Source organism: Aegilops tauschii, chromosome 2, assembly GCF_002575655.3.
Source record: "Aegilops tauschii subsp. strangulata cultivar AL8/78 chromosome 2, Aet v6.0, whole genome shotgun sequence".
Lineage (NCBI taxonomy): Eukaryota > Viridiplantae > Streptophyta > Magnoliopsida > Poales > Poaceae > Aegilops > Aegilops tauschii.
Genome location: NC_053036.3, coordinates 164,289,443 through 164,301,968, shown reverse-complemented (window position 1 = coordinate 164,301,968; position 12,526 = coordinate 164,289,443). Strand labels below are relative to the sequence as shown.

The window sequence follows — 12,526 nt, the reverse complement described above, 5'->3', positions numbered from 1 at the left end:
TTTTCCCAAACTAAATATTTTGCTCCCACATTGATCGGAACTGAGGTTTCATGATCATGCTTAGCATGACAACCCAAAGAAAGGAACCGATAGCGTGACTATTTTCTTTGGAAGACATTTCTTAGGTTAAACAGTAATATAACATATCTCTCTGCGTACCTTTGTTTATAAACCGTATGGCTGGATTGCCTTGTTTGTCGTAAATCTTCGCCCTTATAAAAGCTTTATAAAGTAGGACAAACACTCCTTGCTACTTGCCGAGGAGGTGGAAGCCGATGGTCGGTCAACAAAGTTTTGTACAATGCAGATTCGAGCATTAATGATGTAAAGTACTTGGATACATAGAATCATTACACATAAATTATGATTTTACTCTGGATATTGATCCTTAATTCGGCCACCCGGACCCGCATTAAGGCTCGGGGGCTACTGGGCTTCGGGCTTATCATTTACTAATATTAAAGGGGCACATCGATCCCCTGATCTGGTGTTGCCACCCGACCAGTGTCTCGGGGGCTACTGCATTGCTTATTCAATGCAGAGAATTCAAAGTGCCCAGTGTTCGGCATGACGGAACTATGGGCAAGCGCGTCTTCGGACAACAGTAAGTACCATCTGGGACTTATCCGGCATCAAGCTAATATATCACGGCGACTTCTCACAACCCTCTCTCAGGGACCTGTCCGCCAATCATTATTTCTAATATATTAAACTGCGTTTCTATTCCTACATATGCTGCCGAGCTAGGAGTTGATCCTTAGGATGATTTTGCAAATCGACCTGTGTCTCAGGGCTACCAGGATCAGCAGTTTTATGTTTTCCTTCAGGTGCATCTCGGGTTTAGACCGACACACACCTTGAGGGCTACTGGATATACATATACTGGCTATATATCTCGGCAGAGAGTAAATTGCACCAATAAAAAATATTCCCAAAAATCAGCCCGCGGTCGGGGTGGTGCACCACCTCGGAAGCAGTCCGGCATAAAGCTCGGGCGCCAGTGGCTGGCTCCATAGAGGGCATTTCCGGCATTAAGCTCGGTTGAATTCGTTCAATCCTTTAAAATACCGAGGTAGTTTACGACACCTCGGACGCTGACCATCGTTGGAGCTCGGAAGTGGTCCGGCATAAAGCCCGGATTCGAATGGCTCGTTCCATAGAGAACTTTTCAGCGTCAAACTCGGATAGCCTCCTTCAAACTTTTTCAAGCCAAGGTGATCTATGACACCTCGGATATAGTCCGTCGTTGGAGCTCGGATATAGTCCGACGTTGGTGCTCGGCTGCAAAAGATATCTCGAATGCAGTCCGGCTTTGGAGCTCGGATGCAAGAGGACACCGCCGCACAGGAACAACTTCAAACCCGAGGTGTTGCGTAACAAATAATAATAAGGCATTGATAAAGGCCAAGAACTTAAAGGGGCTACTCGGATACCCGACGTGTAAACTCTTCGGATTTACTTCGGCGATCCTCAAGATCGAAGATGAGAAGATTTGTTGAACCAGTTTTCAAGACCCGCGACCGAAGATGAAGAACAGTTCGGAAGGATTGAGGAGCGTTCCCAACTTGAAGACCGGTTCAGGAGGCTACTAACGGTGTCCTGGACTAGGGGTTACTCACCACATCGCCTCCCGACCAGGTGGATCGGGCCGAGGACCCCCATGGCGGTTCACTCATGGGCCACTTCGGGTAGCCCATGCCGCATACAAGGAGTATTCCGCAAGACTTGGTGATCAAGACAAGGACTTCTCTCCACCAACGTATCCGGCTAGGACTCTTGTTATCCTAGGCCTCTGGTGCATTATATAAGCTAAGGCCAGGCTAGTCGATAGATCATGAGAACATTAATCATCATACCCCTAGGGTTTAGACCACAACATATGATCTCGGGGTAGATCAACTCTTGTAATCTCTATACTCATCAAGATGAATCAAGCAGGAAGTAGGGTATTACCTCCATTAAGAGGGCCCAAACCTGGGTAAACATCGTGTCCCCTGTCTCCTGTTACCCATCGATCCATGACACACAGCTCGGGACCCCCTACCAGAGATCTGCCGGTTTTGACACCGACAGCTGGTCCTTAGGGGCACATGCGCGAAGACTTCCCGATTGTCATCGACATGGTCAAGACGACTCCGGTAGGGTAGAAGCGACTTTTGGTGACGGTAGCAGTCGTTCGGTGGTTTCAGAATCTCGATGTAATTTCTATTATGTTTGAAGTGCTTTGTACTCCCGGTGAACTTTGATAATAGATCTGGATCATTTTCGCAAAAAAAAAAGATAATTTGGGCGCGCGTTCGTGTATATCATAGATGTGTTCGCTCTTTGAGGAGGGTCTTCACGGTCTTGCTGCTGTGGACGCGTCTGACCTCACCAGCGTGACTGTTGTTAGCCATATGTGCGCTGCTACAACTGCTACTGCTACTACTACATGAAAGGGAGCAGATGAGACACCAGAAAATCACATCGAGACAGAGGAGCTGATGAGACACGGGAACACAGACGACTCACATAGATCTCCTTCATCACGGTGCAGGGCCAACGGCAAGGATGGCGGCGCGAGCGCACGCCCGTGAGTGCCCCCTCCTCGATCTCGCGGCGGAGAACGTCCTATAGAACCGCGGCCTGTCCACCACATCCGCCCTAACCTCGTGCACTTTCGCTGCTGGAAGGACCACTGAAACGACTCCACCGTGGCGTATGAGGTCACCGTCCACCACAAGTTAGTGTTTTTTTAGGTTTTACAATTGAACAGACGGAATATCTTCTATTTTATGTAAATTATGTCTGAACTTAAATAAATTACACCCTGTTTGCATGAAATTCGTCGTGTTTGGTCAAATTTGATTTAAAATGTATGCGGCCAACATTGGATGGCCGGCTCCCGTATCACTTTAAGACTGGCATAACACATTCCACCTATCTAACCGGTATTTCTCGAGTCATCATCACACTGCCAAAAAATCATGGCCGAATGTAGTCCAATCTCTACAGAACCCCTTTCGACAAGAGAAAAGGAAAGACACCATGTATAAAACCAAACCATATTACTTAGGGTGGAATTGATGGAAACAAATCGCCCCCATTATGAGACAAGGGTTTGTTTGGCCTTGGGTCGTAATGAAAAAGACATGCAACCCTATCTCCAATCCAAAGAAAAGAATCCTGCTGGATGATAACATCCCATGATAGGTGTAAGGATCATGACAAGTGATAGCTATATAGGAATCAAGGAACAAAAGTGAGAGAAAGAGACATCTCCGCTGAGTGAGTAAATAGCATAAAGCTACTACTTTACAGGTTAGGGTTCCAAAAAACTACCAAATTTATTTTTTTCGCATTACCAAATCAAGGGTCGGCTGTTTCAAAAAACACAAAACGCTCATCGTTAGCGATTTAAGCCATTTTCTGACAGGTTGGACCCACTCCTAAATATTCTGTTTGTTTGACCGTTAACTTACATGTGGGACCCACATGTAAGTTCTCTCTTCTTCCTCTTATTTTTTCTTCTCTCCCTTCTCCACCACCTCCACCACCGCACCTCCACCACCTGCCGCATGCCAAGCCAGGTCGGACCACGGGACGGGCCGCCGCACGAACTGCCGCGCCACCATTGGAACTCCCGTCTCCTCGGCGTCGTCGCACGTCGCCGGCAACTGCTTCGCATCGCCGCATTGACCCCTGCCCTGCATCGACATCGAGCCGCTTGCTGCCGGCGCCCTCGTCCACGCACCTAGGAGAGCACGCCGGAGGTTGGGGCACCAGGAGGTGGAGGCTGAGCTCCCTCGCCAGCCCCTCCTTCAGCTCACAAGGAGGGCTCCGCCCGACGCCGGAGCGCCTCCACCCGCCACCTAGTCGGCTCCTCCCGTTGTAGAACGAGGGAGGATGGAGGGGAGAGGCCAGCGGTCAGCGACCTGTTTCCGGCAAGCTTTGATGCAGGGGCGCAACAGTTGATGCCGCTCGATTCCATCGGGTCGAGGCAGGCGGACGGCGGCGTTGGTATCCCGTCGAGGGGAGGAACGGCGGGGAGGCGCAGGGCGAAGGGCCAGAGCAGATCCGACGACTCCCAGGTGCGGCGGCGCGCCGCAGGCTAGCGACGGGCAACTGCATCGGGAGGGTGGGATCCTCTCTGCGTCCCGATCTGATCGAAGGAAGAAGACAGGAACGAGTTTGGGGATTTTGTTTTTTTTGTATTGGGGATTTTTGTGAGGCTGACACATGGGTCCCATTTGTCATAACGTGCAACTTAACGGTCCACTCTATCAGTTTTCTTACATGTAGGCCCCAACTGTCATAATCATGATCAATTGCAAAGCACCGAGCGTTTTGTGTTTTTTGAAACAGCCGACCCCTGACTTGGTAGTTATCAGCGAAAAAAATAAATTGTGGATGAGACCGTAGAGCAGCAGGACATGCAAGGGCAGAAAACAAGAGTTGGCGCATCACCCGACATATGATCATTCGGGCTTGAGGATTCACATCGGCAAAGAAGCAACAAGATAGAAAGCAAGAGTACCACCACTCGTCACAAACAAGACAAGAGAGAACACTTATTTGGGATGATCACTTGCTTGGTGGATTGATGACTTAGATAGAAAGGTGGCGACGTTGGATCGATCATACATATGGTCGCTAAATTTAAATACAAGTAGGAAAAGCAATGCGGGCTAATTAAGACAAGCGATCCCATGGACCGAATTACAAGACACGGCACGCATGACCGGACCACGTACTACGCATATGCAGCTGCCGACACATAATAACACGACCATTGCGGCGGCCGAACTGAACTGTCGAGAAGTTGCAAAAGCGCATTTCTCTCTGGATGGATGGACACAACACGGGTCGCCATTGCTTCAGTCTTGCATACAGATGACATGGATGATAACTTGTTACGCGTTGCTCCTGAAGGAGCCGAGGGCCTTGATGGCGCCGGCCCTGAGGATGTACTGGTGGTAGAAGGCCGCGATCGCCGCGCCGATCATGGGGCCGACCCAGAAGATCCACTGCAACAAACAAATCAAGCCAAGATGAGATCAAGGCAACTTAACATGAAAATGGAACGGTGGTTTGGAGCGTGCAAGTGAATAGATAGTGCTCTACCTGATCATCCCAGGCCTTGTCCTTGTTGTAGATGACGGCGGCCCCCAGGCTCCGGGCCGGGTTGATGCCGGTGCCGGTGATGGGGATGGTGGCCAGGTGGACCATGAACACGGCGAAGCCGATCGGGAGGGGCGCCAGCACCTGGAGAAAGACACAAGCAAAGCAAACATAATAGCATGAGGCCCCTCCAAATTACTTTCTCAACTGAACTAATCGGCACTCCCCATGCCGGGTCGTTTTCAGGTTGCTGGTTCTCCAAGCATGGCATGGCCGTGCGTGCTCCGGCCGTCCGCATCATGTGAGTGCTGGAGGACACCCAAAGTCGTGAAAGGCCGGCCACTTGCCGCCCCTTTTGATTGAACCGGAAGGAAACTAGGTGGAGCGGCAACGAGCGTGGAGTGAAGGCTCCTGTTCCCTCTCCCTCCGGGAACATACGCCAGCCTCAGTGCGCGGTTCACCGCCCCAAAAGACCAGAGCCAGTGACTACCAGTACGATGGCATATTTTGACGGGATCGGGCAAAGCGGCCGAACATCACGTTTTGTCACCACGAAACCGCACCTTCACTAGTGCCCTCGCGAAAAGGGATGCCATCACCGGACAGAAGCACCCAAACCCAGAGTAGTAACTCTCAACTTTTTAGATCGTGTAACTCTGAATTTAGCTAGCCACATGCTGCCAACGAGAGGTGATTTGTACTACAAGACCAATAATTCATCGTGGATGTCAGGGTGGGGGCCCTGGGCAATAATTCACCAGCCAGCGCTGGACGAAATCGACCACGTGTTATCACACCCAAACAGCTCGGCTTACTGTTGGGGCCACATGGGCCAAGGCCATGGATGAGATGGGACTTAACTCGAATAGTAAACATACTTATCACAGTAGTGACTGTCTGAGTGTCTGCCACGCGGACGTGTACTACTCTAGTACTAGATGCATCTGGATTCTTCATCCCTCGTCAATTGCAGCGCCAGTACAACTGTTACCACCCACATTTACGCCTACGGGAAGACTTATGTCTGCTGTTAAGGACAAAGCATTTTTTTAAAGCATCATGGCAGCACTTATTTCTTTTCAAAAGAAAATACAGTATATGACATTCATATGTACTATCCTCCTTTTTGTTCATCCCAGACGATATATCTAGGATAAAGGAGTATCATTATACCCATTTTGTTCATCGTATAGGATATTCTTGCCCCCCCCCCCCCCCCCCCCCCCCCCCCCCCCCCGCTTTTGTTCATACGTATGCATCATCCTCCTCATTTGGACGATCTATCCTCATGGCATGCCATCTTCAGTTAAGCTCTAACAACTAGCTTTACTTTTCTTATACGAACAAGAAAACTTTACTTTCCCGAAAGAATTCTGTGGCCCGAAGGCATGGCATGGCATGTGGTGCTTACCGGGACGTGAGAGTCGCGTGCGCTGCGCTTGGGGTCGGTGGCGGAGAAGACGGTGTAGACGAGCACGAAGGTGCCGATGATCTCCGCAGCGAGGCCGGTGCCCTTGGAGTAGCCGGCGGCGAGCGTGTTGGCGCCGCCGCCGTACCTGACGAAGTAGGCGCTCTGGAAGGCCTTGACGAGGCCGACCCCGCACATGGCGCCGAGGCACTGCGCAATCATGTAGAGCAGCGCGCGGACCAGGGACACCTTGCGCGCCAGGAAGAGGCCGAAGGTGACGGCCGGGTTGATGTGGCCCCCGGAGATGCCGGCGGTGCAGTAGACGAGGACGAAGATCATGCCGCCGAAGGCCCAGGCGATGCCGAGCACGCCCACGCCGCCGCACGCTGCGTCGGCGGCGCTGTTCACCGCCGGGTCCGTCTGGTGCTTGTACCCGATGACGGTGGCCACGGTGATGTAGAGGAAGAGCAGCGTGGCGATGAACTCGGCGATGACGGCGCGGTAGAGCGACCAGGAGGCCAGCTCGGCCGCGTCGATCAGCGGGGCCGGCGGCGGGTCCGTGTAGTCCTTGGCCGCGAAGTCGCCGCCGCCGCCGGTCTCCATCACCTCGTCCTTGGCCATCGGCTTGTGTAGCTAGCCTTGCTGTTCCTTCTCGCTGCAAACCTGGCTGGAAAAAATGGAGGTGGGGGCTTGGGGTGTGTGGTGGGGGAGTGACGAGAGGGAGAGGAAGGTGGTATTTATGGAGCGGGGGAGAAACGGTAGGTAAAAGACAACAAGGCGAGGGGGTGTGGTGTGTGTGCGATGGACGGAGGGGCTCGTGTCCTTGATGGAACTGAAAACTAAGCTAGGTATTTTCTTCTTCGGAACCTTAAGAAAAAGAATTTTATTTGTGCGAGTAGGGGTAGTATTTAATTTACTGATAAGACTGAATGGGCCTTTTGTTTTTCTGCTGCAGTGAGGTGAGGTGGATAAGCTGTTGGGGCATGTGCTGCGATGCAGGTGCAAACGCCAGGTTCCAGGATTCACGGATATCTCTTTCCTCCATTAGAAGTTTGGAGAGCTTGCCGACTGAGCATTGTGACAAAATGACCACCATGCGTGTTTCTTCTCTAACGCGAAACCTAAAACTTACATGGTATCAAAGTCCGCACAAATAGTGATACGGGAGCTGGGCATACAACTGTGTATCTCAAATGCCCGCATTTCACTGACAAACCGGATGATTTTCTTGGAAACATGATGATTTTTATTTAAACCGGACCATATTCATTATATTTTAGACATATCTCATTATACAAAAGTGTTTGAAAGTTAACCTAGTCTAAATCTTCGTCGGCGTCCAAGTCCTTGTTGTTCCCCATGGCCGTGTCCATCCAGCGGCCATGAGCCCCTGGAAGTGAAGCCGCGGGTCTCCGGCAAGGAAGAGTAGACATGAGACACCGATGCCTCCGTCTCCCATATCCTACTCTTCCTCATTGGAGTTCGTGGCCTGAACGTCCCCATGAAGGTGAGGTCCACGATGGACATGGACGGGCCGAACTTATGATCGTAGCGGCCCGAATCGAACGAAGTGCAGCTGCCGGCGTACAGGGCGAGGTTGTACCGCTCCTCCTCCTATGCCTACCAGAACGCCGACATCGGCTATGGCGTCAGCTCCTCCTCCTCCATAACGGTGTTAATATGCGTATGCACCATGGTGAAACTGGCATGGATTGGCTCGGGAGGTGGTGCCGGCTCGTTATCGGACGACTCCTCCATTGCCGGTTCATTGTTGCTTCCCTCCGATGAGCTCACCGACAAGTCGTCCTCTATCCATCGGCCATGACAGTCCGCGCTTCTGCTCCGACGAGAGCTTCTCCCACATCACTTTAGAGCTCGCGGTTGGGGCAAATGTGGTGAATGGAGGAGGAACTGGATCGGATATGGTGCGGTGTGGATCGAGTCCTGCAAGTCCACGCGTATAAATAGTGGGCACCGGCCAGGAGATGCGGCGGGCTGTGTCAATGCAAGCAACATAGTTGGTTTCTCGGCCGCCACGCCTGTTTAATGCCGGCAGGCAGACGGACGGAATAGCCGGCATGAATCTGGTAGATAGCTTTAAATAGTATTCATCATGCTGAAAAAAACAAAATGCCTTGATCTTTAAGGTGGACTTTGAGAAAGTTTATGACAAGATAAAATGGCCCTTTGTTTTACAAATGTCAAAACTAAAAGTATTTCTTGATAAATGGGTTGACTGGGTTATGTCAACTATTAGATGGGGCAAAGTAGCTATTAAAGTTGATGATCATATTGGTCCCTACTTCCCTACCCACATGGGCTTGAGACAGATGGATGCTCTATCCCCTTGATGTTTGATCTAGTTGCGGTTGTCTTGTCCATCTTTAATGCTAGAAAACATGGTCTGATTAACGGGGCGATGTCAGAATATACTGAAGATGGTGTTAACATGCTGCAATATGCAGAAGACACCATTTTCCTGTTGGAAGATGATTATGATAGTTCTCATAACTTGAAATTTATACTTTGCTTGTTTGAACAGATGTCTAGATTAAAAATTAATTTCCATAGAATGAGTTGTTCTTATTTGGAGGGGCAAAGGATAAAGTAGCTAACTTTGTTGCTATATTGACTTGCCCTATTGGGAGTTTGGGACCCTTCCTTTAAAATATTTAGGGATGCCGGTGGATGAAAAAAGAAATTAAAATAAACATGAGAAAAACTCTTAAAGATAAGATGGAGAAGAAATGTGGCACTTGGCAAGGTAGGTTCCTACCTAGTGGCAGTAGATACTCTAATACAACCTTCTCTTAGGGCATCTCCAAAGTGGACCCTAAAACCTCCAATATATGTCTGGATCACGGTGCTCGGATCACTTTTGCCATCCAACGGGGACCTGTATATGTCCGCTTAGCAGTCCAGACGTACATATTTTGGTATCCTAGAGACAAACATTGGTGGGCTTTGCCGAAGTCCGGACATCCACTTGACCAACCAAAAGCCTCAAGTACATGTAGTCGCCATGTGTGGTTTTGGTAATCAATGACAATCCTAAAGTACTAATGTTTGCACTGAGTTGTACATTTAAAGGAAAGTTCCATTTGCAATGCATGAATAATCTTCGATGAATTGAAGGATGTTTGTTCCATGGTGATGCAAGAAGGAGATCAAATGGATTCAAAATGAATGCCATATACATATTGTTGTGAATCAAGGTTGAGCTCAATGATTGAATCAAATACAATCAAGATGAATTCCATGTGATGGGAAAGATGTGATCTATATGGAGTTTATTAAGGATCTCAAATGTTCTCATGCTTAGGCTTATGGGTTCAACCATGATGGATCAAGATCTTGAGAGAATGATTAAAGAGAGGAATTCTACATATGGCTTGAATATAGGATCATGATGAGCTCATATGTTGAGTCAAGGATGATTATGTCTTGAAGCAAGTAATTCAAGTGAGAATTCATTGTGCCTCTCAAAAGACTATGTCGGGGCATGGAAATGAGCAAGTGATGGCCAATATGAGATTCAAGGAGAAACTTGATATGGTCATGGTGAACTGAAGCAATGAAGCGTAGTGAAAAGATCAATAGGACCTTCAAGACATCAAGATTAATGATGGAGCAAAGATAAATGTTAGACCAAGATGAATATCAAAGATGAACTCAAAGATGGTCATCACATAAGCTCAAATGATGTACCACATGGGATCTTGTGGTACGGTAAGTAATTATCAATTACACTTTGTGTACTAACCCACACTATGTGTTCTGGCACTACAAAAAAAAGACACTTCCGTGATGATACGTGTTTGTCACGGTAGGTCACGTTTTCTGTCATGCATGTACATCCATGACAAATTTATGACAGAATCAAGATAGTCATACCTGTGCTATCGTAGAAGTGTTTCATGACATGACGAAAATTATCATCACGGAAGTGTCCACTTCGATGACGATAAATCGTGCGTCACAGAAGTGCTTTCGTCAAGGGTGACCGACACGTGGCATCCACCATAACGGGACGCCGTTAAGCTATCGGGTCCGATTTTGGATCCGATAACCCGTTAACAACCCGAACCAATGGGAATTTTCCACATGTAAAATTCTCATTGGCCGGAGGAAACACATGTTGGCTCACCGTTGGGACAGATGTCATCCATTCATTGGACAGGAGGCGCCTATGATTCGTCGACACGTGGCACGGCCCAACAGAGGCCCATTCCGGTGAAAAGGCCGCCCCGTTTGACTTGGTCAAAAGGTAACGGGCCGGCCCACGGGAAGTCTGTTCCTATATAGCCCATTTATGGCCCGCTAACTCACGACCTGTTACGGCCTATCGGAATTAAGCCCAGTAGCTTCATTTGGGCCGTCCAATATGATTCCAACCCGTTGTAACTTCCGGCCCATGTATGGCCCATGATGTCTTTCGGCCCATACGAGGCCATTTGTAACTCTTGGCCCATTAACGGCCCGTGGTGAATCTGGCCCGCAATGAATAGTGTACCCCTTTATACCCATTAACGACCCGTTATTCATTTGGGCTGTTTCCAACCCGTGTTATCTTTCGGCCTTCTCAGGGCCCATTTATTCTTGGGCTCATTTCTAGCATTCGGTTACTTACGGCCCGTTATTGGCCTTTTCTGCTTGTGGGCCAAATTCAGCCCGCGGTTACAATCGGCCCGTTTGCGGCCCGTTAATCCGTTGGGCCGTTTTCATAGGTCGTCCAATACGGCCGATTAATGACGGCCCGTTATTGTCGGCCCATGAACGGACGATTCCAAATCTAGCCCGTTTACGGCCCATAATGCAGTATGTTATTGACCCATGTTTGGCCTGTCATACGACACGTAGAAGGCCCATTGATGCTACGGCCCGTAGTAGGCTCATTGTTTCTATGGCTCGTAGAAGGCCCATTGTTTCTACGACCCGTAGGAGGCCCATGGTAACTACAGTAAATATGTAGCCCATGGTTATTGTGGCCTAGTTTTAAAAAATAGGTTATTGCGGCCACTAGCAAACCGCGGAAAAAGAACTGCATTGACTACAAGCAAACAAATAAACAAGACAACAAGGAACTAAATTAGCAAGCAACTTACGCTAGGCTATCACGACTATTACACATATTACATTCACTGGGCATCAAAGTTCGCTACCAGTGCAAATATAGGGAACAAAGCAGCATATCACATACACTGGTCGTCAAAGTTGGGGACCAGTGCAAATAAACCCGCAACAAAACAAGTCCAGAACTGAAACCACTTCAGAAGAGCTCAAGAAACAATATCCTGGGTACCCATAATGCTGGCAAGATGCTTAGCAAGCTTATTAACTTTCTCTTGTTTGGCGCTTAAATCCTCCAGCGCTTGCTGTTGCACAAGAAAGTATGCATCTGAATTCTGCAGGGACTTCCTCAGTCCTTCGGCTTCTTGCCGTAGCACAGCTAATTGATGCCTTTCAGCTTGTAGCTGAGACTGAAGAAGCCGAAGTGATTCAGGCAGCTAGGTCGAAGAGCTTGTGCCAGCGGTACTGGCCAGTAACTCGAACACTACATCAACGCAGGATTGTGGGGTTTTCTCACTGTCTACAAGATCGTTTTTATCACCTTTCTTGGAGACTAACAGTGTTGTCTCACTATCTTGAACCTTATCTGCATTACTTTCTCTACCATTGCATAGTGCGGTGCTCTTCTCCAATATTCTGTTCGCATACTACAAGAGAAACAAGAAGACACATCACAGGTTTAGCATGTAGTATACCAAACTCATTTTGGTAAACCGGTTCAGTAGTAAGGTGGACAGGATAACAGCATGAAACAAACATATATCTATGTACTATGGTCACTGTATTGTTCATATCATTCTAGTTTATGTTGCCAAATCAAGATAGAGACACAGTTCAACTCATATATTTTGAAGACACAGCAGCATAGACAGAATATAAGTGTGAGAAACTACACAAAATTGGCAACACTTGTAATGTGCATCACATGAGAACATAACTGTTTATACA

At 48.6% G+C, this 12,526-nt stretch overlaps 1 protein-coding gene across 1 annotated transcript; it reads right to left on the bottom strand.

Moving 5' to 3' along the window:
* Window positions 1-4,550: 4,550 nt before the first annotated feature.
* On the bottom strand, window positions 4,551-7,297 carry LOC109743060 (aquaporin PIP2-1). The gene is made up of 3 exons (XM_020302141.4): window positions 6,512-7,297; window positions 5,104-5,244; window positions 4,551-5,006 (listed from the first exon to the last, which is right to left on the bottom strand). The coding sequence occupies exons 1-3, from the start codon at window positions 7,127-7,129 to the stop codon at window positions 4,893-4,895; spliced, it is 873 nt and encodes a 290-aa protein (XP_020157730.1). The 5' UTR covers window positions 7,130-7,297; the 3' UTR covers window positions 4,551-4,892.
* Window positions 7,298-12,526: the final 5,229 nt, after the last annotated feature.

Coding starts and splice junctions, on each gene's coding strand:
- LOC109743060 (XM_020302141.4), bottom strand. CDS start 7,129: ATGGCCAAGGACGAGGTGATGGAGACCGGCGGCGGCGGCGACTTCGCG. Junction 5,245..6,511: donor CACGCGACTCTCACGTCCCG/GTAAGCACCACA, acceptor GTCTTTCTCCAG/GTGCTGGCGCCCCTCCCGAT. Junction 5,007..5,103: donor ACAAGGCCTGGGATGATCAG/GTAGAGCACTAT, acceptor TGTTTGTTGCAG/TGGATCTTCTGGGTCGGCCC.